Below are 27,519 nucleotides of genomic sequence, written 5' to 3' on the forward strand. Positions count from 1 at the left end.
TCAACTAAACATTTTAATTAACTTAATTTGAAGATTTGTAACCTATGATTTTTTTTTAAATAGCAGAGTGATAAAGTCATAGTTCTACAGCAATTCAGTATGTTTACAATAGGAATAATTTCACTTTTAAGATATACAAAGAAGATAAAGATGAACTACTGTATAGAAATTTTAATAGACCATGTTTTAGGCCTCTAAGTATTGTTATTTTATAATAATTACGGTTATAAGCATAATTAACTCAAAGAGAATTGGATTTTTGTCAACTACAAGATTTTATCAGAAAAATACAAAGAAAATTTGTTTGGATATTGGAGGAGGGGTGGAGGTCCAAAAGAGACATGTCCTTAAGATGTTGTCAAAAGGTAGTTAGGGGATGGAACTTTAATACATAAAAGAGGTATAATGTTAAGTCAGAAGCACAGTTTTCAACTCTGCAAGGAGAATCAGAAATAAAAAATGTCAAAGACTGGCCTCTCTGGTCCAAGCAATTATGCAATATCTAGCCTTCTCCTATTAAACTTTTGGTTAGAGAATTTCTTATAATCCTAAAGTTACAGAGCTAAAGTACTGCTAGCTTTATAAAAACAGCACTTCTCAGAGCCCCATTCTCCTACATTGTGGAGTATCTTTTAAGACAAATCATATTACCTTAAAAGACAGGGATGGAAAGATATGTTTAGAGATACTGCTTGGAATACATAGGAGAAGCAACACAACTAGGAGCTGGTGGCTTTGTTTCTTGTCTGACTCTTACACCTCTCCCAGAATGACCTGCGACAACTCATTAACTTCTGGGAGTTTCATGGCCATACGCCAAAGGCTTTTTGTTTATTTTTTTCCAATTGTCAACTCTGAAGAATAGACTGACAATTTACATTTGGAGAAATACATATTCTTTAACTCATGGGAAAATGTTCATTCTCTAATTTAAAAAATGCAATTTAAATCAAACCTGAGAAACCACCAAACACCTGCTAAAGAATAAGAATTCCTTTTTATAAGCATTTGTGCTGTGCTGTGCTATGCTGTGGGAGAAGGCAATAGCAACCCACTCCAGTACTCTGGAAACTGCCATGGATGGAGGAGCCTGGTAGGCTGCAGTCCATGGGGTCTCAAAGAGTCGGACGCATGAGTGAGCGACTTCACTTTCACTTTTTACTTTCATGCATTGGAGAAGGAAGTGGCAACACACTCCAGTGTTCTTGCCTGGAGAATCCCAGGGATTGGGGAGCCACTGGACTACCAGGGAAGTCTCAAGAATTCCTTTTAATGATAATAATCCTTAAGAAGTAATGATAAAATTGAATTCACTAATTCACACAATAAGAGTTCAATAAATACTCATTAACTGACTATTCATTGGTGGTCCTGAAAATTGTTATTTGGGAATCAACATGGTTACATGTAGCAAAAACCATATTCTGGAATAGCTCACACATTATGCTGAAAGATGAAGGATGAGGGGAAACGATTTGTTCCAATCTGTCCTAATTCAATCCACAGGCTAATAAAACTGAGTACTCTTAACTTTGCCAACAAAGGTCCATATAGTCAAAGGTATGGTTTTTCCAGTAGTCATGTACAGATATGAGAGTTGAACCATTAAGAAGGCTGAGCGCCCAAGAATTGGTGCTTTTGAGTTGTGCTGGAGAAGACTCCTGAGAGTCCCTGGGACAGCAAGGAGATCAAACCAGTCAATCCTAAAGGAAATCAATCCTGAATATTCATTGGAAGGACCGATGCTGAAGCTGAAGCTCCAATTCTTTGGCCACCTGATGTGAAGAGCCAATTCACTGGAAAAAGACCCTGATGCTGGGAAAGATTGAAGGCAGGAGGAGAAGGGGGTGACAGAGGATGGGATGGTTGGATGGTTATCACCAACTCAATAGACATGAGTTTGAGCAAACTCCAGGAGATAGTGAAGGACAGGGAAGCCTGGCATCCTGCAGTCCATGGGGTCGCCAAGAGTCGGGCACAACTTAGCAAATGAACAACAACAACTCTTAACCAGGCAGAGAAAAAAGAAGACAGGTCAGCTTGTATAGGGGACAGTGGGCCAGAAGGTAAATACAACCTCAGGTCACATCTCAGGTCACCACAAGGTACCCTGACGACGAGTTCACCACCCAGTCCATCACAATCACACCCCTGGACCGCTATGACAGCCTGTGCTCACTCGAACCGGACCAGCAGACCCCCTTCCCCCAGGTGTCCCAGCATCCCTGAGCGAGTAGCGCTGGCCGCCTGCCTCACAGAGCACGTGCACAGCTTCCATCACCGCCTGGGGTGGGGGTGGAGGGGGTGCTTTCCTTTTTTTTTTAAACTTCTTATTTTGCCTTTTTGTTTGTGTTCCCATCCTCATTACTCCCGCTTCCAGTTTTGTTTTGCTTTTTTTTCCTTTCAGCCCTCTGCCAAACTCACCTCAGCGGTCCCAGCGGCCCTGCCTCCAGAATTTTGTCTTGTGCCCAGACCAGGATTGGGGAGACTCTCCACTGCATGCCCCAGGACCAGGCCTTCGGGCAGTTGGGGAGATTCTGGTCTTTAATCAACAGAAGCCCCTGGCAGAGCCAAAGCGTGGAGCCGTGGGGCCTACCTGAATTTCTGACTGGGGCGCCCACGGCAGCCTGCCTCTGCGTTGCTGCTCCTGCCAGAGGCTGCCTTCTGGTGGCCACCCGGTGGACAGCGCCCTGTGCCACCTTCCTTGCCCTGTCGGGAGGTTCGGAGCGGCCTCGCAGTCCAGCTCCCTTCTCCGTCAGAAAAGCAGTCAAGTCCCGGGGCCTGGGTGGGGAGGAGGCGCCGCCCCGTGGAAGCCGCGCTCAGGATTCGGTTTCGGGCTCCCCCTAGTGGACGGGGCTCGCGTTGCCCCGTGAGAAGCCAGGAGCTAGCGCCACAGCCTCTGGCAACGCCTCTGTGCCCTGTCTTCTGCACCCCTCGCCTGCTCTCCAGACCCTGTGGATGAGGCAGAAGGAACTTTGCGGAGCTAGCTTTCCCACCCACTAGCCCCCAGCCTTCCCAGGGCTTCCTTCCAGCCGGTCTTAACTCCTGCTGAACCCTGTCTGAGAATAGGGGCTGTGATCTCCCCCTTTGCTCTGCTTGGGGCGCAGGGGCGCCATCCTCGGTTATTACACATCTTGCACCCAGAGAGTATTGGGCCCGGTGGACTTGGGTTGAAGAGAGGGTAAGGGTGGGCATCTGGTACGTACCGAGGTAGGGGCCTCTGAGAAGGGAGGCCCCAGGCCATCTCACTCCTTCGCCCTCTCTGGGCCCCACATTCTATAGCCTTAAGGTGAACGTGTCGGTGCTAGGGCACTCACGTGCGTGCCTCAGACTCTGTGTGTGTCTTGTGGGCGGGCATCCCTGTGCATCTGGGATGTAGATGTACGTGGCGTGTGTGCACGCACCATGTGTGTCGGATATGTGTGTGTGTGAAGGCAAGCGAGTCCCAGCCTCCACTGTGCATGGTTCATGTAGGCTTGGGCTGCGTGCTGGTGACCGGGGACTGGGAGAAGTGTGGCTAGCAGGGGAGCCACACTTGAGGTCCACTTGTTGCCCTGTCCCCACTTTCCCCTCAACGTCTCTGTTTGGAATTTGGTTTCTGTGGTTTTGATCTCCCCACCTCACTTCCTGTAGATAGTTCACAGAGAGACATTCTGGGGTGGGAGGTGGTTTGGGCGGGTGGGGTACTTCATCTCTTTTTGTTTGTGTCTGTCGTTAATCTGACAATTCCCCCTCCTCCCCACTGGCCTGGCCCCTTTCCTTATGTTTGCACACTCCTTTCTCTAATCTCCCATCTAAGGTGAAATAACCTTACTGCCCAGGTGTCTTCCCTTGGGACACGGGCCAAAGCGTTGGCTTGCTTGCCAATGAATCCCAACTCCAGCTGATTATTCAAAAAGGCAAAAGATTCAAACCACTGAAACGCATAGTCCTACCTACCTTCTTATCATACATTCTGTAAACAGGACTGTATTCTGATGATGGACATGTTCTTAATCAGATGCAGGGGCCTACTCCTCCTGAGCCAGCATCTGCACACAGCAGTATTCGCTTCTTGCCTAATTTACTCCCACAAGACACCTATTTGAATCTAAGTCACATTGCTTCAGTTGTTTTCTCTTGGTTGGTGATACAAGATTTAATCACATTAGGATCCAAGGGACTGATGCAGTCAGCAGGTATTGACTTGCATAAGGCTGTCACTTTTCGTTTTTATGATAGAGCTTGCTATTCATAAACATGCTGATATGTTTGCTCTCCTTTCCTTGCCTCTCAAAGTGGGATAAGCACAAATGAAACTTTGTTGCCATAAAGGACTATCACAAAGCTTCTTTTACCTCTTGACCAAATAATCCTACTCCTAAAAGCTTTGTCTAAGAAAACAGTTCAGAAGTAAAATATCTAAAACAGCAATGTTTAAAATAGAGGGTATTTTTAGGAAGAGGGTATGTCATGAAGGTTGATGAAGATGAAAAGGAAGATCAAGGTGAAAATGGAGTTTCATTGTTACTCAGTTGCTCAGTCGTGTCAACTCTGTGACCCCATGGACTACAGCACACCAGGCTTTCCAGTCCATCACCAACTCCCAGAGCTTGCTCAAACTCATGTCCATTGAGGTGATGCCATCCAGCCATCACCTCATCCTCTGTTGCCCCCTTCTCCTCCCTCCTTCAATCCTTCCCAGCATCAGGGTCTTTTCCAATGAGTCAGTTCTTCACATCAGCTGGCCAAAGTATTGGAGCTTCAGCTTCAGCATTAGTTCTTCATTCCAATGAATATTCAAGGTTGATTTCCTTGATTGGTTTGATCTCCTTGCTATCCAGGGGACTCTCAAGAGTCTTCTGAAACACTACTGTTCAAAAGCATCAGTTCTTTGGCACTCAGAAAATAGAGTTGCTGGTTAAGAAAACTGAGAAGATGTCAGTGCCACTCACTGCCATAAGGAACGCATCGTGTGGCTGGCAGGGGCACAGCCAGTGCATGTGCTGTGTGGTTTCACCTGCCTGGGCATGAGAGTGGGAGAAGGCCTCTCATACTTTCATAATTCATATGAATTCATACTTTCATAAATGTTTAAAGCAAATAAGTGACAGTTCAAAATTTTTTTTTCCAAACTGGCACTCTCAGCACCCAAGCCTTCAGGCCATATCCACTCCCTCTCCTCCTCCCCAGCTTTTCCACAGGGTTTTACATTTTTTAGAAAGTTGATTTCAAAAGAGAATGTGCTACAGAGACCATATGTGGCCTACAAAGCCTAGAATACTACGATCTAGGTCTTTACAGAAAATGCTTGCTGACAGCTGATTTAACCCATCATCGTTTTTACTGACATGCTTGTAACTTCAAGAGAGATTAGGGAATAGGAGCTGTTCAATCTCCCGTCACATAAAATTCACTTGAAGTGATCCTGTTGAGACATAATTTTATGTTTTCTTCCATGCTGCCCTCAAAAACTTTCCCGGGCCAATGCTCCCCCAACTCACAGTGCTTTCTACTTCTCTATTTTCTGATTTTTATCAGCTGTGGACTCAAAATTATGCAACCAAACTCTCTCAAACATGGCTTCTGGATGAAGCTATCAATAGCTCTTCTGTGAGTAAATTGTGAATTTTAGTGCAACAACATTTCACCTCCTCATGTATCTTTTTATCTTTTAAGCTGTAATAATTCTGATAGCTAGATGTCACAGCTCAGATGGTAAAGAATCCACCCACAATGTGGGAGACCTGGGTTTGATCCCTGAGTTGGGAAGATCCCCTGGAGGAGGGCATGGCAACCTACTCTAGTATTCTTGCCTGGAGAATTCCCATGGACAGAGGAGCCTGGCAGTCTATAGTCCACGGTGTCACAAAGAGTCGGACATGACTGAGCAGTCACTCAGCATAGCACAGGAAACTTCAGCCAATATACTGCAGGCATATGCAATATAAATCTAGATTTTGCCAAGGCTCACAATTTTTCTATTTTGCCTATTTATGGGTTTTTAAATGGCTTATTGTCCCTCCCCCCTGACCCCCCTTAAATAGCTTAGTCCACATTGTCCTAAAAGCTGCTCTTCAGAAAATCATTTTCTGTAACTTTCAGCTTTTGCGGTCTCTCAACTTCAGAATTTCTCCTTGGGATTATCATTTAGTTTTGCTGCAATATTTTTGACTTAAAAAGGATAACTTTAATGTTGGGGTAGTAGTATTATTAAATTGGTTATTATTCAAATCTGTTTCTCTCCAATATAAAATTCAGCTTTCTCAGATTATTTGCTTTAAAACAAACACAGAGAGTTCTGGGAGGAGTCAAGAGACCATTCTACTACTGTGCATTAAGAACAGCTTGGCACAGGGAATATACTGGGGAGGCTTAAGGATACAGAGGTGTTTACAGGTGATGAGGTGAGAAAGTGATTTAGGAGAACTAAAGCACCTTTGAGGTAGACTTCTGAGATTTGGTTCCCTACACTCTAAATTTCCTCTGATTCACTCTCAGGCTTCCTTGTAGTTTGGTTGGGGTTGAGCCTATCAGTTAGAAGAGTCATCATGTCAGGCTTAAGATTGCTATCCTTAGAAAGATTTGCCTGCAAGTTTGGCCCTTGGCTGAGATCTGGGAATGTAGATTTTGAGGAGGTTCCCAACATTTCCTCACTGAGAAGAGTGGCTTCCTGTGCCCAAACTGTACAAACAATGCAGCTGATACTAAATACCTGCTTTCCTTTCAGGAGTCTGGAATTCTAGTATGAAGTCTGGCAGAAGATGCCTGTGTGACCAGCATCCCGATGAAAACCTTAGATACTGAGTCTTGGTAGACATTTCACATGTCACCACGATCTGATGCTGGGAAAATGAAGCATGTCCTGGGTGACTGTATAGGGAAAGAACCCTTGAACAGCATGGAAGAAGACACAAAATTATGTCTAACAGGATCACTTGAACGCTTGTACCTGATTTCCTCTGGACTTCATTCACATGGCCTTTCTGATTTTGCTTTGTTTGTTTTGATGTAATAAATCATGGTCATAAGTATAAAATTACATGCTGAGTTCTGCAGGTCCTGCTGACAAATCACCAAATCTGAAGGAAATCTTGGGGTTCCCCAACACACCATCCTTAGCTTACACACATGGGCCCTGACAGATGCAGGCCAATCAGCATACCCACCATTTCTAGCTACTGTGATGATTAAGGGGTTGGTTTATAACCCAATCACAGCTAGTGTGACCAGATGAGACATTTGCTGGAGCTTCTGGGAGAACCCAGTGGTCTCTCTTCTGCTGGTTGATTAGAAATTGGACTATGAGGCTGCACCTCTTGGCTAACATCTTGTGACCACAAGGAAAATAACCTGGAGCTGCTGGGGTGATACCACATGGAGCTTGTGGATAAAACAGGCAGAGAGATGGCAAGGAATTGGGCCTAGCTTCCCTGGTTGCTCAGTGGTAAAGAACCTGCCTGCAATGCAGGAGCCTCAGGAGACATGTGTTCAATCCCTGGGTCAGGAAATTCCCCTGGGGAAGGGTATGGCAACCCACTCTGGTATTCTTGCCTGGAGAATCCCATGAACAGAGGAGCCCGGCAGGGTACAGTCCATAAGGTCACAGGGTTGGACACCACTGAAGTGACTTGGCAGGCATGCACAACACTGGACTCAGCAATTTCACTTCAAAGTCAGTCCTACACATCTAGATTTTTTTCAATTTGATGAAAAAGTTTCATGCCAATTCGAAGTGGCTTTATTACTTGCCACTGAAAGAATTCCAACTGATGCAAACTTGAACCATGCTAAAGGGTCTGACGGAGAAGGAAATGGCAACCCACTCCAGTGTTCTTGCCTGGAGAATCCCAGGGACGGAGGAGCCTGGTGGGCTGCCGTCTCTGGGATCACACAGAGTCGGACACGACTGAAGCGACTTAGCAGCAAAGGGTCTGAGAGTTAAGATAACCAAGTAGGAATCATCACAGGTTTCTAAGCTGGGGATTGTTAACCCGGGAAGTTCAGATGTGTTAACCTCTAGAGGCTGCAGGGAAGTGGAAGGTAGGAGGGTGGTGGTGAAAGACTAGAGACCAGTTGGAAAGCCATGAACTATCAAGTACTATAGTGCCAGTACTTGGGTAGCAGTGATATGGAGAAAAATCCTTAAATATTCAGGAGGTAGAAGTGACAAGAGTTGGTAAGGTTGAATGTGGGGTGTGAGGAAGAGAAAAGTCAAGGATCACTCTGATTTTAACTCAGCAAAAGGTGATGTTCTTAACTACAACAAAATAATACAGACTTAGGAGTGGAGAGGAAGATCACATGTTTATTTTGGGCATGTGTTTGCAGAAACTATACTTGACCCTTGAACAATGGGTCAAATCTTTACCTAGACTCACCCCCTCCAAAAAAAGAGACAGAGAAAACACAAATAAATAAAATCAGAAATGAAATAGGAAATGTTACAACTGATATCACAGAAATAAAAAAGGATCACAAGAGACTACTATGAATAACACCAACAACTGGATAATCTAGAAGAAATAAATAAATTCCTAGAAATGTACAATGCCCCAACACTGAATAATGAAGAAATAAGAAATCTGAAGAGACGAATTATTAGTAAGGAGGTTGAATAAGTATTCAAAAACCTCCCCAAAAAAATGTCCAGGACCAGACAGCTTCACAGTGAATTCTACCAAACACTCCAAGGAGAATTTATATCAATCCTTCTAAAACTTCTCCAAAATTAGAAGAGGAAGAAACTCTTCCAAACTCATTTTACAAAGCCAGCATAACCTTTATACTAAAACCAGACAAGAATGACGCTATAAAATTACAGATCTATATCACTGATAAACATAGATACAAAAATCCTCAACAAAATATTAGCAAACCAAATTCAACAATACATTAAAAGGATTACATACCTTGACTGAGTGGGATTTATCCCAGGCATTCAAGGATGGTTCAACATCTACAAATTAGTCTATGTGATACACCATACATCAGCAAAATGTATGGATAAAAATTGGATGATCATCTCAATAGATGCAGAAAAGCATGTGACAAAATTCAACATCCACTTATAATAACAACTCTCAACAAAGTGGATACAGAGGGATCATACCTCAATGTAATTAAGGCCATATATGACAAGTACAGAGCTAACATCATATGCAACGGTAGAAAGCTGAAAGCTTTTCCTATAAGACTAGGGACAAGACAAGGAGGCCCACTCTTTCCACTTTTAATCAGCACAGTGTTAAATTAACCACAGTAATTAGGCAAGAAAATAAGTAAAAGTCATCCAATTTAGAAAGGAAGAAGTAAAACTGTCACTATTTGCAAAGGCTGTTGTTGTTGTCCAGTTGCTAAGTCATGTCTGACTCTTTGCAACCCCATGGACTGTAGCATGCCCAGCTCCTCTGTACTCCACTGTCTCCCAGAGAGAGTACTCCTGGAGTACTTAGCTACCGTTAAGTCACGTCAGTCGTGTCCGACTCTGTGAGACCCCATAGACAGCAGCCCACCAGGCTCCCATCCCTGGCATTCTCCAGGCAAGAATACTGGAGTGGGTTGCCATTTTCTTCTCCAACTATCTCCTGGAGTTAGGCTCAAATTTATGCCCATTGAGTCAGGGGTGCTAGCTAACTACTTCATCCTCTGCTGCCCCCTTCTCCTTTTGCCTTCAATGCCGAGGACATAATATTATATTTAGAAAAACCCTGAAGACTCTATACAAAAACATTAGAACTAATAAATGAATTCAGCAAGATAACAGAATACAGGATTAATATACAGAAATCTGTGCATTTCTTCACAGTAACAATGAAATATCAGAAAGAGAAAGTAAAAACAAAAAAAATCACATCTAAAAATCACATTAAAAAAAAAATTCTATGAATAAACCTAACCAAGGTGGTGAAAACACCTATATACCGAGAACTTAAAAACCACTGATAAAGGAAATTGAAGATGATACAAAGAAATTTCAAGATAATCCATGCTCTTGGAGTAGAAGAATTAATATTGTTAAAATGAATATACAACACAAAGCAATCTGCAGATTCACTGCGATCCCTTGCAAATTGTCCATGACACTTTTTTTACAGAGTTAGAACATATAATGCAAAAATATACATGGAATCACAAAAGACCAAGAATTGCCAAAGCAACCCTGAGGAAAAAAGAACAATGCTTGAGGAATAACCCTCCCAGACTTCAGATAATACTACAAAGCCACAGTAGTCAAAATGGCCGGTATTAGCACAAAAACAGATACACAGATCAATGGAACAGAACAGAAAGCCCAGAAATAAACCCACACACCTATGGTAGATTAATCTTCAACAAAAGAGGCAAGAATATACAATGGAGAAAAGACAGTCTCTTCAGCAAGCGGTGTTACAAAAGCTAGACAGATGCATGTAAATCAATGAAGTTAGAAACTCCCTCACACCATACACAAAAATCAGCTCAAAATAGCTTAAACGTTTAAATATAAGACACAAAACCACAGAACTCCTAGAAGAGAACACAGGCAAACATTCTCAGACATAAATCACAATGATATTTTCTTAGCTCAAACTCCCAGGGCAAAAGAAATAAAAGCAAAAATAAACAAGTGGAACCTAATCAAATTTATAAGCCTATGCACAGCAAAGGAAACCATAAACAAACAGCAAGACAACCTATGGACTGGAGAAAATATTTGCAAACAATGCAAACAACAAGGTTTAATTTCCAAAATATATAAATAGCTCATATAACAATATCAAAAAAACAAAAACAAACAATCCAATCCAAAAATAGAGAGAAGGCCTAGACATCTCTCCAAAGAAGAAATATAAACAGTCAATAAGCACATGAAATGATGCTCAACATCACTAATTACTAGAGAAATGAAAATCAAAATGGCAATGAGGTATCACTTCACACCAGTCAGCACGGTCAACATCAAAAAGTCTACAAATAATAAATTCTGGAGAGGGTGTGGAGAAAAGAGAACTCTCATCAACTATTGGAAGGTAAATTGGTGCAGCCACTATGGAAAACAGTATGGAGGTTCCTTTAAAAACTAAAAATAGAGTTGCCATATGATTGATAGGAAAGATGAAAACTCTAATTGGAAAAGACACATACACACCAACATTCATCGCAGCACTATTTACAATAGCCAAGACAAGGCAGCAACCTAAATGACGATCAATAGATAAATGGATAAAGAAGCTGTGGAGCACACACACACAATGGGATACTACACAGTCATAGAAAAGAATGAAATATTGTCATTTGCAACAACATGGATGGACTCAGAGATTATCATACTAAGTGAAGTAAGACAGAGAAAGACAAACATTATATAATACCATTTACATGTAGAATCTAAAAAATACTACAAATCAGCTTATTTATAAAATAGAAATAGACTCACAGACACTTAAAATAAACTTATGGTTACCAAAGGAAGAAGGGGAGGGAGAGAGAAATTAGGAGTATGGGATTAACAGACACACACTAATATATACAGAATAGACAAACAACAAGGATTTACCATATAGCATAGGGATGGGGTTCCCAAGTGGTTCAGTGGTAAAGAATCCACCTGCCAATGCAGGAGATGCAGGTTTGATCCCTGGATAAGGAAGATCTCCTGGAGGAGGAAATAGCAATCCACACCAGTATTCTTATCTGCAAAATCCCATGGAAAGAAGAGCCTGGTGGGCTTGGTCCATGGGGTCAGAGTCAGACACAACTGAGCAACTGAGCACACACACAGGGAACTATAATCAATATCTTGTAAAAATCTATAAAGAAAAAGAATCTGAAGTTGTACACCTAAAACTAACTCAATGTTGTAAATCAGTTCAGTTCAGTCGCTCAGTCGTGTCCAACTCTTTGTGACCCCATGGACTGCAGCATGCCAGGCCTCCCTGTCCATCACCAACTCCCAGAGTTTACCCAAACTCATTTCCATTGAGTCGGTGATGCCATCCAACCATCTCATCCTCTGTTGTCCCCTTCTCCTCCTGCCCCCAATCTTTCCCAGAATCAGGGTCTTCTCAAATGACTCAGCTCTTTCCATCAGGTGGCCAAAGTATTGGAGTTTCAGCTTCAACATCAGTCCTTCCAATGAATACCCAGGACTGGTCTTTAGGATGGACTGGTTGGATCTCCTTGCTGTCCAGGGACTCTCAAGAGTCTTCTCCAACACCACAGTTCAAAAGCGTCAATTATTCGGCACTCAGCTTTCTTTATAGTCCAACTCTCACATCCATACATGACTACTGGAAAAACCATAGCCTTGACTAGTCAGACCTTTGTTGGCAAAGTAATGTCTCTGCTTTTTAATATGCTGTCTAGATTGGTGATAACTTTCGTTCCAAGGAGAAAGCATATTTTTTTCATGGCTGCAGTCACCATCTGCAGTGATTATGGAGCCCAAAAAAATAAAGTCAGCCACTGTTTCCACTGTTTTCCCATCTATTTGCCATGAAGTGATGGGACCGGATGCCATGATCTTAGTTTTCTGAATGTTGAGCTTTAAGTCAACTTTTTCACTCTCCTCTTTCACTTTCATCAAGAGGCTCTTTAATTCTTTTTCACTTTCTGCCATAAGGGTGGTGTCATCTGCATATTTGAGGTTATTGATATTTCTCCCAGCAATGTTGATTCCAGCTTGTGCTTTCTCCAGCCCAGCATTTCTCATGATGTACTCTGCCTATAAATTAAATAAGCAGGATGATAATATACAGCCTTGACATACTCCTTTTCCTATTTGGAACCAGTCTGTTGTTCCATGTCCAGTTCTAACTGTTGCTTCCTGACTTGCAGACAAATTTCTCAAGAGGCAGGTCAGGTGGTCTGGTATTTCCATCTCTTTCAGAATTTTCCACAGTTTATTGTAATCCATGCAGTCAAAGGCTTTGGCATAGTCAATAAAGCAGAAATAGATGTTTTTCTGGAACTTTCTTGCTTTTTCGATGATCCAATGGATGTTGGCAATTTGATCTCTGGTTCCTCCGACTTTTCTAAAACCACCTTGAACATTTGTAAGTTCATGGTTCACATACTGTTGAAGCCTGGCTTGGAGAATTTTGAGCATTACTTTACTAGCGTGTGAGATGAGTGCAATTGTGCAGTAGTGTGAGCATTCTTTGGCATTGCCTTTCTTTGGGATTGGAATAAAAACTGACCATTTCCAGTCCTGTAGCCACTGCTGAATTTTCCAAATTTGCTGACATATTGAGTGCAGCACTTACACAGCATCATCTTTCAGCATTTGAAATAGCTCAACTGGAATTCCATCACTCCACTAGTTTTGTTCGTAGTGATGCTTCCTAAGGCCCACTTGACTTCACATTCCAGGATGTCTGGCTCTAGGTCAGTGATCACACCATTGTGACTATCTGGGTCATGAAGATCTTTTTTGTACAGTTCTGTGTATTCTTGCCACCTCTTCTTAATATCTTCTGCTTCTGTTAGGTCCATACCATTTCTGTCCTTTATTGATCCTGTCTTTGCATGAAATGGTCTCTTGGCATCTTTAATTTTCTTCAAGAGATCTCTAGTCTTCCCATTCTATTGTTTTTCTCTATTTCTTTGCATTGATCACTGAGGAAGGCTTTCTTACCTCTCCTTGCTATTTTTGGTACTCTGCATTTTAATGGGTATATCTTTCCTCTTCTCCTTTGCTTTTCACTTTTCTTCTCATAGCAATTTGTAAGGCCTCCTCAGATAACCATTTTGCTTTTTTGCATTTCTTTTTCTTGGGGATGGTCTTGATCCATGTCTCCTGTACAATGTCATGAACCTCTGTCCATAGTTCATCAGGCACTCTCTCTATCAGATTTAGTCCCTTAAATCTATTTCTCACTTCCACTGTATAATCATAAGGGATTTGATTTAGGTCATACCTGAATGGTCTAGTGGTTTTCCCCACTTTCTTCAATTTAAGTCTGAATTTGGCAATAAGGAGCTCATGATCTGAGCCACAGTCAGCTCTTGGTCTTGTTTTTGCTGACTATATAGAGCTTCTCCATCTTTGGCTGCAAAGAATATAATCAATCTGATTTCAGCGTTGGCCATCTGGTGATGTCCATGTGTACAGTCTTCTCTGGTGTTGGTGGAAGAGGGTGTTTGCTATGATCAGTGTGTTCTCTTGGCAAAACTCTATTAGCCTTTGTCCTGCTTCATTCTGTACTCCAAGGCCAAATTTGCCTGTTATTCCAGGTGTTTCTTGATTTCCTACTTTTGCATTCCAGTCCCCTATAATGAAAAGGACCTCTTTTTTGGGTGTTAGTTCTGAAAGATTTTTAGGTATTCACAGAAACGTTGGACTTTAGCTTCTTCAGCATTACTGGTCAGGGCATAGACTTGGATTCCCATGATATTGAATGGTTTGCCTTGGAAATGAACAGAGATCATTCTTCGTTTTTGAGATTGCATCCAAGTACTGCATTTTGGACTCTTTTGTTGACTATGATGGCTACTCCATTTCTTCTAAGGGATTCCTGCCCACAGTGGTAAATATAATGGTCATCTGAGTTAAATTCACCCATTCCAGTCCATTTTAGTTCGCTGATTCCTAGAATATCTATGTTCACTCTTGCTATCTCCTGTTTGACCACTTCCAATTTGCCTTGATTCATGGACCTAACATTCCAGGTTCCTATGCAATCTTGCTGTTTATAGTATCAGACCTTGCTTCTAACACCAGTCACATCCACAACTGGGTGTTGTTTTTGCTTTGGCTCCATCCCTTCATTCTTTCTGGAGTTATTTCTCCACTGATCTCCAGTAGCATATTGGGCACCTACAGACCTGGGGAATTCATCTTTCACTGTCCTATCTTTTTGCCTTTTCATACTGTTCATGGGGTTCTCAAGGCAAGAATACTGAAGTGGTTTGCAATTCCCTTCTCCAGTGAGCCACATTTTGTCAGGACTCTCCACCATGACGTGTCCATCTTGGGTGGCCCTATACGGCATGGCTTAGTTTCATTTAGTTAGACAAGGCTGTGATCCATGTAATCAGATTGGCTAGTTTTCTGTGACTGCCCTCTGATGCCCTCTCTCAGAGCCTACCATCTTACTGTTTTGTAAGTAGTTGATACTGTAAATCAACTACTGCTAAATTTTAAAGAAAATGTGGAAACACACAAAGACCTTTATCTTGCCTTAAAATGGAACTCTATTATAGCAAAGTATGTAAATGAGTACAATACGAAAATTCATGTTAAAATTGGGGTATCAGTAAATCAGAGAAGAGAAAATAATAAAATGTAAAAGACATCAAAGTAGCCTCTATTCATTTAATTTTCCTTACAACTTATAAATGCTATCACAATTCTAAAGAGATTGGACTTGGGTGAAAACTTTTTATTATGAAGACATTGGTCTAAGGACAGAAGGATAATCATGTGCCAGCTTACAATTTCTTGTAAAAATAATAACATGAAAAATTAGTAGAAAATAAAAATCTGAAAGTTATCTGGGTTCTGAAATGTTAAGCAGTTCTCCTTGTACCTTAATTTTGATCATTTTTGCTGGGTTATTTCTGCATATTTAGGCAAAGAGAGTATTTAATTTTTCTGTTTTAATTAATAACGTAGTACATCCTTCAGAGCTTGGCATAGTCTTTAAGAATCATCTGGAGCTTCTGGCTCAGCAAGATATTCCCTCTGGCCTTCAGTCTGCCACTAAAGACCGCCTGGAAAGGAGAAAGGGAAAGAGTACCAACCTTTGTTACATCACAGTTTCTATCTTTTTAAAAAGGATCATTGTTAAGACTGAATACAATTGAGTTAATAACTCCGGCCAACAAAGTCAACTTTTATCTAGCAATAACAATTTAATGATTATAGATAACACCCAATTTTTAGATATCTAATAAAAAATAACGATGCCTTGTACATTTTAGAAAACCATAGAATGGAAAGATCTGGTGCTTCTGCTTCAACCTATGCTACTGGGTTTAATCTATGTTCTTAAATGTGAATTGGAGACCATACGAATAAAAGGCTTTACTGTATTACTAACAATAAAAGCATTCAATTCAGAACTTTTAAAAATATATTTAAAATATTTATTATATCTTCATGAAACAGAAGGCCATATAGTGGCAAAATAAGATAGTCTAACAAAGTGGTACATAGATCCTAGGCTGTAGCATCAGAAGGCCTGGGTTAAAATCTAGGCTCTGCCACTAAACGGAAGGTGAGCTTGGATAAACAACTTAACCTCTCTGAGCTCTGGCCTCCTTATCTACAAAGAGTATTACAACAGCACCTAAATAGCAGCTTTGTTGTATGAGTTAAATGAAACAGTGTGTAAAGTTCTTTGCTTAGCACCTGACATGGAAGTAGGTATGAAACTTATTATGACAAGTAAAAGGCCCGTCATGTTAAAACGCTAAGAGCTCCAGTTCTTTTCTGACCTGACAAAAGAAATTTGTGCAATTTCTCCTGTTCTACTCTGTTCAATTTCTGTTCAATTTCTACTGTTCTCTAACAGTAAAATAAAAATGATAAAACACATATAGCTTATTGAGAAAATAAGATATGGAACATGAAGTGAAAAGAAGTCTCTAGATTTTTAGCTAGATTGAAAAAAATAGTAATATCCATGTATACTTAACATTACAAAGCAGCCCCACAAATAAAATGTCACTTGAGAAGCACAGCCATCAACTTGAACTGGGCATACCAGCAAAAGAGATGCTCAGAAAGCTTAAAAACATGCTCAAGACCATACTGCCAGCAACAAATAGGCCAGGACTTGAATTTGGGTGCTCTCTGCTTAACAGTGTCTCCCGATCATTAACTAGCAGCAACTTAATCTCAGTACCAAATCCTCACCACCTGGAGGAAAAGCAAAAACTACTTAAACTTTTTATCCTAAAATTAATACAGGATAATTTCATTTAATCAGGATCAAGTGCTAAGCTTTGAAACTGGAGACTGGAATTTTAAAACTAAGACTGCTTTCACTGTGCAGCTACAGAAATGATGGTCTGCAACTCCTGCAGAGAGTCACTACTGAGACCTGCTTGCCAGGTGCTACAATCTGAGAGGGACTTAACAACCAATAAGAACACCTGTTTCCTTGAAGTAAGTACACCAATGTTTGGTGGTTGCTATCGAGTAGAAGAACTTTGTACATAAATCTCTGTTCCTATTTAATTCTTTTCTTAGGACAGGTTCCTAGAAGAAGAATGACTGAATCATGGCACTTAGATTTTCTTGACCATACTTCCATTATCATGGTTCTCAAACTTTGTTCCTCAGTGCACTAGGGCACTGCAGTGAACTCAAACACACTTTGGAGTATTTACATTTTTTGAAGGAAATACAGTGACATTGGTCAAAGACAACACAAAAAAACTACTCTTGTTTAGATCTATTTAATAAACAGAACCATTAGGTATTTCTTTTGGCCTAGAAATGCCATACAAACTTTTATGCTGAACTGTAAGTTGCCATAAAAGAAGTCAGTGAAACTCTCACAGTGTTTTCCAGAAAGACTGTATCAAATTAATATTCCTTCTAGCTACATGTAAATTCTCTTATCCCAACCTTAATAACACTATTTTTCCAATCTTTGAAAATCTGAGGCAAAAATGACATGTTTAATTTGCATGTTTTAGACACTGGGGGAAAATTAGTAATTGTTCTCATGTATGTTAGTCATTTCTCTCTCTCATTAATTATTGGTTCATGTCTTTTGCTCATTTTTTTTACACTGAGGTGTTAGTGTTGCCCATAGTTTTTATAGGTTATTGACACCAGTATACTATGTACCATCATTTTTCCCCCCAGGTTTATGGAAGGTCTTATAGAGGGAGTCTGACAAGCAGAAGTTTTACATTTCTACACAGCCTAAACTACTATTATTGAGCTTATGTTCCTTATTTCTATCCTTGCTTTAATCTATTCAAGTGTTAACTGAGAATCTAAAATACCCTAGACAATATTTTATGCTAGAAAAGAGACATCTCTCCCTGTTCTCAGGGTGCTAACATTACAATAGGGAAGTCAAAAAACAAAATGTGAACAAGTAACTAAAGACTTATAAATGCTATTAAGGAGGTTATGAAAAATTATAACAGGAGGGAACTACTCTGGATAAAACAAAGCTAGCCCTGCAAAAAGATAGAGATTGAAATTCCAGAAAAAGCAAATAAATAGACATTGAAGGAATAAAAATTGATGGGAAGGAACTAAGAGAAAGGCAATATAAACTGATTTAGTATAAGTGATGCAGCAAGCAGCATAGGATGAGGCTCGGAAGACAAGCAAGGGAAGCGTCACAAACAATATGATAACAGGTAGTTTAGATTTTATCTAAGTGCAAAAGAAAATCTTGGAGGTTTTTATCAGGTGGAATAACCGATAATCTGATTTCATTCTTAAGAAATTATTCTGGCTCCCGTGTGAACAGATTGGTGGAAAGGCAAGACTAAGTATAGTAAGATCAGTAAGGAAGCCAGGTGAGAGATGATGGAAACTTGGGTCATGATGATATTCCTAGTGATGAAGAGAAGAAAATGAATACTAAAGATACATTTTTGAGAAATAACAAACAGGATTAAGGATAGTAAGGATACAAAGGTAAAGAAACAAGCCAAGACAATTCTTATATTATTGAGCATACTAATTTCAGGAGACAGATAATTGTGCCATTTCCTGAAAAAAGACTTGGGGGAGAAAATTAAATCACAAGTTCTAAATGGGGCATAATAAAGTGTCCCATTGGAGATGCAAGTAGAGAGCTGGTTATATCACTATGGAACTCAGAGAAGATGACTGAGTGAGACAATTAAATCTGCAAGATGACAACATACAGATGGCTCTAAATACCACAGGATAGATGGACTCATTTAAGAAGAGTATTATTTAGAGAAGAGTCCTGAAATGAGCTCTCAAAAATACCAAAACCCAATGGCTGGGGGTAAAAGAAGACGACACCACAGGAGATTAAGAATAGCCAAAGGTGGAAAAAGCAAAATACGAGAATAAGGTGTCATAAAAGGCAATGGATGAAATTATTTCAAAAAATTGGTGGTTAACTGAGTTAAATGCTACTAAAAGGCTGACAAAGACCTAGACAGAGAAATATTCACTGGATTTAGGAGTTTTATGGTGTCATGTCTTATGTTTAAGTCTTCAAGTCCTTTTGAGTTTATTTTTCACCTTTTTTTTTAAATGTAGCCACTATATAATTTTTGATTTCATATGTGGCTCACATTATTATATGGAGTTTCACCTCTTGGCTCAGACAGTAAAGGAATATGCCTGCAACGCAGGAGGCCCAGGTTCAATCCCTGAGTCAGGAAGATCTGCTGAAGAAGGGAATGCCTACCTACTCCAGTATTCTTGCCTGGAGAATCCCATGGTTTCAGTTACATATGTAGCTCACATTGTATGTTTAACATGTGTCTAATATTAAAACCAGGACAGCACTAGTTTAGACAATTCTTTTGTGAAAAGGAAAAAGATTTGATAAGGCATGCTGGATGGGGATTGCTTTAAGATCTGTGTTAGCTTGCCTCTGTGCTGTAGGATACTTACATCATGAAATGAGAGAGAATGATGTAGGAAAAAGCAGAAGGAGAGCAACAATGACTTTTAAGTAGATACCTGGATGAGAAATGAAAACGTCTTTGACAGAAAGAGGGAGACTTCCTTCAACGCAATATAAGGAGATCGATGCAGATGTTGATGGGATTCTCTGACGGCTCAGATTGGTGAAGAATCCGCCTGCGATGTGGGAGACCCAGGTTTGATCCCTGGATCGGGAAGATCCCCCGGAGAAGGGATGGCTACCCACTCCAGTATACTTGCCTGGAGAATTCCATGGACAGAAGAGCCTGGCAGGCTATAGTTCATGGGGTCACAAAGAGTCAGATACGACTGAGCAACTAATACACACACATATAGATGCCAATAGAACAGATCTGGTGATAGGAAGGTAAATATTTTCATCTGAGGTCTTTCTTTTTTTCCCCAAAGCAGCATGAAGAAAGGTCAGCAGCTGAAGACAAATATGAAAAACACATCTCAGACAACAGGAATGGAAGCTTAGTGGAAAATCATGGTAAGATTGCTGCTGCTGCTAAGTCGCTTCAGTCGTGTCCAACTCTGTGTGACCCCATAAATAGCAGCCTACCAGGCTCCGCCGTCCCTGGGATTCTCCAGCCAAGAACACTGGATTGGGTTGCCATTTCCTTCTCCAATGCATGAAAGTGAAAAGGGAAAGTGAAGTCGCTCAGTCATGTCTGACTCAACGACCCCATGGACTGCAGCCTACCAGGCTCCTCCATGCATGGGATTTTCGAGGCAAGAGTACTGGAGTGGGGTGCCATTGCCTTCTCCGCTGGTAAGATTGCTAGACAGTGCTTAAAGACTATTTGAGATTTGTAGTCAAAATTTGGGGCTTCCCTGATGGCTCAGTGATAAAGAACCCACTGGCTAATGCAGGAGACTCAGGTCCAATTCCTGGGTCATGAAGATTCCCTTGGAGAAGGAAATGGCAACCCACTCCAGTATTCTTGCCTGGACAATCCCATGGACAAAGGAACCTGGTGGGTTACAGTCCATGGAGGACTGTAGGAGTCACAAAGGAGTTGGACATGGCTTAGCAAATAAACAACAAAAATCAAAATTTTAAAGGGAATTCAACTTGTCTAGTTGTACGGTTTTTCTCCTAACTCCTTCATCAATTCTGGTACAGATAGAAAGATGGCAGAGAGTAGAGTTAAAATAGGGTGGAATTTTCCACGCAAGTAAGATGAGAGATATACAGGGAGATGAGGATATTTTCAAGGGAGATATTATGATGGACCACAAAATCTAAGCTGAACAAGAAGAGACGAAAAGACAGAAGGGCGTTGACGGACAGAAAGTGGTGGTGTCAACAAACTGGAGGCCTCTGAAGTACAACAGCAGTAGTAAGACTCACAAAACAAAAAACAAGCAAGGGATGGTATTGGAAAATGGTGATGTTTTGAAACAGGTATTGGAATTTGTACGTTTTATGCTTCCAATAAAGACAAAAGCTGACACAGAATGGACTGAAAGATAATTTGAAACAGTATCAATAAACTAAGAGTCATCTGGTTAGAGAAGTCATTTTTATGAATGCTGAAGGAAGCCACCAAGGTTGACAAGAGTTGGTGTAGAGAGAGACTGTAGACTAGGATATAAGGTGTTTGACGGCTGAAGAACAGGGGTGACGGCACCAAGGTGGAGCAGAACACAGTTGAGCCAAATGAGTTCAGAAAACCTCTAGTATTAATTAGAACGTCTATAAAGACTAGGTCTTTGAGAATAATAAGCAGCTAGGTTTTTATCAAGTTTTGCCTCTGCTTTAATTTTTTCACATTTAATTCCATCCTGTCTGATATTGACAGAATGGTGCACAGAATGACATGAAGCATTGTCGTTTACTATCCAACTTCCCAGTATCACTCACCCCCAAACACCTGATGTTCCTAATGATTATATAAATGTTACATAAAGTGCTTTCCCTGATGGCTCAGATGGTAAAGCGTCTGCCCACAATGCGGGAGACCTGGGTTCGATTCCTGGGTCGGGAAGATCTCTTGGAGAAGGAAATGGCAATACAACTTGATAAAAACCTAGCTGCTTATTATTCTCAAAAACCTAGGCTTTATAGACGTTCTAATTAATACTAGAGATTTTCTGAACTCAATGATTATATAAATGTTACATAAAGGTTTCCCTAAATCCTACATTTAATCCTTTAAAGGCATCTCAAGTATATCTTACAAAAGAACTCTTAATTACTCACTCAGCAGCCATAATGACCTTTAAAAATCAGATGTCAATCCAGAGCTCAACAGCTTCCTATCACATAAAAAATCTAAACTCCTCACCAACATCTACAAGGTCCAGTATGATTAACCCATGCCTACTTCTCCCTCTTCCCCTCTTGTCTCTCTCCCCACTGCTCATTTTGTGGGCCTCCTCACAGTTATTATATCCAATAAGCAGAGCCACTGGTGCCTCCAGCCTTTGCACTGGTTGTTTCTTTAGCTTTATGGTTCATTCCCTCCTCCTCGCTTTGTTCAGGTCTCTATCGAGTCTTTTTGGACAACCCTATCTAAACAGTGCCTCCATCCTGTCACACTCAAATCCAGGGGTTGGCAAACTACAGCCCAAAGGCCAAAACCAGTCTGTTGCCTGTTTTCGTTCATAAACAAATTTGATTGGAACTCAGCCCCATCCATTGGTATATATATATTATCCATGGCTACTTTAACTCTATAAATGGCAGAACCAAGTAGGTTCAACAGAGACCATCTGACCTGCAAAGCTTAGAATATTTACAATGGGACCCTTTACAGAAAAAGTTTGCCAACCACTACTGTCACCCGTAACTCTGACTTATTTTTCTCCATATTTGAAATTATATTTCCTTTCCATTTCCCTCTAGAATGAAGCTCTGCCCAGAAGGGGCACTGTCTTGTTTGGCCACATCAAGCACCCAAATAAAAGGAGGTACTAAATACATTCCTGGGAAAGAATTAACTGGGAGCTCACACAGTACCTGGCATTACAGTAAGCTCTTCATGCATATTAGCGGATTTACTTATCATCCATTTAGTTATTTTGGATTATCATTATTCATTTTACAATGAGAAAATTAAGGTTTAGAGAGTAGATATAAGAGCTAAGATTGAAACTCAGGTTTATTGATGCCAAAAGAATGTATTTTTAACCACGATACAACTTTATAATTCTTTTTAAATTAGTCTATCCAGGGAAATTGAACATTTTATCCTTTATTCAAATTGTTCTATAACTTGTAAAGTTGTATTGTTTTCTGCAAATAAGCACTGTGCTTTTCTTGTTTTGATAGTCATTGGTACTTGGAAGTTTGGCAGATATTATAAACAAATTTTTAAAATTATATCTTCTAGTTGGTGTTGCGGCTATGTGAAAGCTATTTTTAAATAATTACTGTACATTCAACCATTTGAACTCCTCTGATCTAAGAATAATCTGATCTTCTTGGGATTTCTAGCTACATAATCATGATTCAAAAATTAAAAAATTTCCTCCTCCCTTCTAGTTGCTATATCAGTTACTTTAATTTTGTGTGTCTGTGGATTACCCAGAGGTTTCAGAACAATATTAACTTATAATGGTTAGTGAAGGTACTCTTGTTTTAATCATGATTTTCTACTGAAATGTCTCTAAATGTTTTATTCTCAAGAAGATACTGGCTATTATGTTCCTTCTTTCTATTTCCAGTTTACCGTGATGATTAAGACAAGTTCTTAATCTTATATATCAGGGAAGAATGTATAATTTTATGAAATATCATATGGTTTTTCACCTCTGAACTAATGACAATAAATTAAAAGGTCTAGATATGAGTTTTATATTGTTTATCTGCTGAAGAAGAGTTTCACTCAAAACTTTATTTTTAACAAGTTATTGGCTGAAAAACTCCATTAGAAAAATACATGATCTGTCAACTTGAATAATGCTATCAACTCTGTCTTTCTTCAGAGCTGTAAGAAATCTGTCTTATAAATTAGAATTTTGGAGTCAGCCAAAAACTGCAACTGTCAAATAGGAAGCAATAATGACAAATAAATAAACATTTTAAGAACTTTACCTTCTGAGGATCAAGCTTGCCCAAGACTACTTCCATGAAATCTTCATCTGAAAGTGTGATGGTTACATCAGCAGAGCCTTTTGCAGGGCCTTGATACACTTTTCCAGAACCAGTTTTCAGGTCAATAGCTGGGAAAAATAGGAAGAAACCAATATCAATATTTTTATCTTTACAACATAAGAATAAAATGAACCATATAAATGCAGACATTTTTAATAGTTTCAGAGTTACTGTGGTGTTTATTCTACATTATATATTACATATCACTTAGAAAAAAATTTTTAAATCCTTTATTTTTTGAGATGTTCTTTTTATAAAGAATATGGTTTTCAAAAGAATCAAATCAATAATGGTTTTTCTTCATTGAAGAAGTTTACACAATAGAGAGATTTGAAAAGTGAATCAATGTAGAATAATATAATGAAGTTAAGAGGTTGGAAGTTATATGGTTAAGGTCTTTAGATTCAAATAAAGATTCTACAGTCAACAAAGGAAGAAAGTGAATTTTAAAACAATTGCATATTGGTTGGGGTAGGGGAAGGGAATGCACACTCATCACTTTTCAATAACTTGGATTCATTAAAGGTTCTGCCATATGAATTAAATGATAGTAAAATTAAAATTTTTAAAGTATTTCAATTAGTCATTTACTTATAAAATGCTTATTGCCCTAACTGTTGTGAATAAAGGTTAAAATTAAAATCTTTTCCCTTAACTGTTTTGGACAGCAGGATTAAGTGTCCCAGAAACAGGCTGGGTAACTGGAAAAGCTATTAAAAGTTTACCTCCTTCATTGCTCTCTATATAGCACAGAGCTTTAAGTTAAAGTTACATTTTAGAAAGTTTTCATTGTCATACACGTGACCGAGACCACTCATCCAGAAAGGCCAATTCCACTCATCCTGCTTTAGCCTCTTCAATGTGCTTTCTCTTCTATTGCAAAGAAGCTATGATCACATCACTCTCCCTAAGAGTGTGTAGGGAACTCCCAACTTAGGATCAAGAAAAGACATACACATGTAAGAAAAATTATATAGACTGGTTAGCCAAGTTCTGCTGCAAAGACAGAATTAAATCACTCCCACTGTCCATAGAAGAGAATTTTGCCAACTAAACTAAACTAAAAAAAGAAAATAACATGACTACTGACGGTTACCTTGGGGAGGAGAAAGAGTCTAAGAAGGGGAACTTTTTGCTTTGCTTCATTCACTCACTTCATTGTTTAGTTTCTTCTATGGTTCTCAGACAATATGCAAAATACTAGGACTAAGACGTGAAGAACAAAGGCTCTGTTCTTCCTGGCACATACATATTACAAACATGTTTTTCTGTATTATTTGTGTAGTTAAAAACAAAAGTAGAATAAGAGAAGGAGGAAGGCAGGCAAGGAAGGAGCAGGGAGAGAATAATGGGAGGGGTCAGAGGGTAGAAAGGAAAGACTAAAGAAAAGCAAACCTCTGACATTCAACAGATACTGTTTTAATTCTTCACAAGTGAGTCTAAGGCCCACTGTGTGCACTAGTCTTGCTCAGGAATAAAACTGGACTGATACAATCTTAATACTTCAGTGTGGAGTAAGTCTCTTAGCTGATGAAAGCCCTTCTAATGAAGTGCTATCTACATGCCCTCTCACTCACTCGGTTTTACTTGCTGCTTCACAGCCAGATTCTTATAAAGCAATAGAACTTTTTTCTGTGGAAAGCTAATAACTAGTGCTGATAAGCAAAAAGAGGGCTAAAAAGGGGAAAGTTCCTAGCAAGAAGACTAGCATCTGTCAGACCACCTCAGCCCAGCAAGGCAGAGAGCACAGTGTCCTCGCTCAGGCAACCTTCCAGCTCCTATGTGACCAAGCATGACAGGCCTCAGAGGACGTGACCAAGCATGACAGGCCTCAGAGGGGCCTAACCTTGAAAGACACAACGAAGATGCCTCCTACTCTGCAGCCCAAACCAAGCCTGATGCCAGAACTCTCTTCATTCTCTTTAGACTCACGCTAACTTGGTTGTTAAAAATCCCGACACAGACACACCTCTGCCCAGAGATTCACTGTTGGTGTTGTCTGGATGGCAAGATACAGGAAGGAGCAGGGAAGATGGGCACAGTCCAGGATCTCGAGGTTGGAATGCATCTTTCAGGCCACTGAGCCCAACCCCTTGGCTCCTAGACTTGCTCAAGGGTAGTCACTCTGTGTAAACCCAGTTCCACAGGTGAACAAAGTAGCTGAGCTTGTTCTCTCTAAACAGGTTTGCGTCTGCCATAATATGAACAAGGCTGGGACAAGTCAAATGTTTAGAAAAACAGTTTAAAAACAGCTTGCAAAAAAAAAAATTAGGTATTCCCTAAGTCAAGATATTTAGTCACCTATTTTATGTCTTTAAGCACCAAGATGCAAAAAAGAGATGCCAACGTGGAATCACCTTCTCAAAAACATCATAAGCCAAAAATCTTAGGTACTTTCTACTGCTGCCAGCTCTGATTTAGCTCAGTGACACAGACTGCGAGAAAACAATTAGAATTGAAAAAAGATACACACAGCTTAGAATCAAATCAAAGACAGACAGATAACCAAAGAGAATAATGAACACATTCAGAGAAAGCTTCAAGATCCAATTTGATTGTTAGCTTTGATAAATTAGGACCTGAAGAAGATACAGTAAAACAAACAAAAGCCACAGGCATCAATTATAAGTAAGTATTAATAGGATTCAAATATTCCCATTTTGGGGTGGGAAATATAAGAAAAAACCCTTTGCCTAGGTTAATAAAAGGCAATTACTAAATGTAAGCACATTTGCTAATACTGTCTACAAGGCAAGTGACACCAAGATAAAGTGAAAATATTAGTTGGTATTGACACTATATTTAAGAAAATTATCCTATTTGTCAGAATGAATTGCTTGTATATTTTATAAATCTCTACACAGTTCTATTCTGCCAACTGTGAGACACACGATTCCAGCAACTTTTCTCGCTCATCTCATTCCTTTCCATGACCAGTATCTTCAAAAATTCTGTGCTTTATATTTATAACTCAACTTGTAATACAGTTTCATCTATAGGGAAAAGATAGAATTCCGTCATAGATAGATAGAAGGAAGGACAGAACGAAGAAAGAAAGGCAAGTGCTGATACCTACATTTCCCTGTTAATCGATAAAGATTTTTAGAAAAAAAATAGACAGTGAAATTTGGGGAACTAAATACATATTACATGTTTGGCTTCCTTTATCCCCTTCTAAATTAACTTCCTATAAGCACAAATGTCTTCCAGAAGGACAAACACCAAAAATGTTAACTGTGAGTAGTGGGATTATACATCAGTATTTCCCACTTTATACTTATATATACCAAAATTTATATAATGAAAATACAGTCCCTAAAAGGAATAGCAATTGTCATATTAAAAAGAAACTTGTATGAAACCAAAATCAATTGAACAAAACTTCAAAATGTTTTCTAGGAATATATAATAGAAGATGGTCTCAAAAAGTTTCAGTTGATTTAGAGATACATCTTTAATTTTTTGGTTTTAACATTTACAGTGATCTTTAGTTGTAATAAGGAATAAAACAGTCTGATTTACAGGGTACTTAAACAGGCACTCTAAAACAGTAATCTTAGAATAAAAACAATAAAAATCTACAAAATAGTAGTTTCTACTGTGCAAGTAAAATCCTAAAGATTTTTTCCTTAAAAAAAAAGTCTGTATAGACACATTATCTGCATTATATGTAGTGTACAAATAATGAATGAAGATGATTCATACCATCAGCTGTGGGACTTGCAGAAGCACAGCCTGCAATCCTTACTTTCAGTTATCACCACAGTATACTACTATGAGTATAGTATTATACTCATAGTAGTATACTATGAGAAGGATTACAGCCAGGCTTGAGATGGGCCTGAAA

General features: G+C 39.7%; 1 protein-coding gene across 9 annotated transcripts in view; it reads right to left on the reverse strand.

Annotated features, from left to right (window-relative positions):
* HSD17B4 (hydroxysteroid 17-beta dehydrogenase 4) overlaps positions 1 to 27,519 on the reverse strand; it is a 174,792-nt gene that overhangs the window by 59,773 nt on the left and 87,500 nt on the right. For 8 of the 9 annotated variants that reach the window (XR_011567608.1, XR_011567605.1, XR_011567607.1 and 5 more), the window contains exon 23: positions 23,613 to 23,740. Coding sequence is in view for 1 of the 9 variants with exons in the window: in XM_070793275.1 (XP_070649376.1) it covers positions 15,586 to 15,675; positions 23,613 to 23,740 (218 nt within the window). In the remaining 8 variants the exon portion in view is untranslated. Of the gene's footprint in view, positions 1 to 15,263; positions 15,676 to 23,612; positions 23,741 to 27,519 lie in introns of those variants that run through there. The other variant, XM_070793275.1, reaches the window with a different exon arrangement.

This window comes from Bos indicus, chromosome 7 (genome assembly GCF_029378745.1).
Source record: "Bos indicus isolate NIAB-ARS_2022 breed Sahiwal x Tharparkar chromosome 7, NIAB-ARS_B.indTharparkar_mat_pri_1.0, whole genome shotgun sequence".
Classification (NCBI taxonomy): domain Eukaryota; kingdom Metazoa; phylum Chordata; class Mammalia; order Artiodactyla; family Bovidae; genus Bos; species Bos indicus.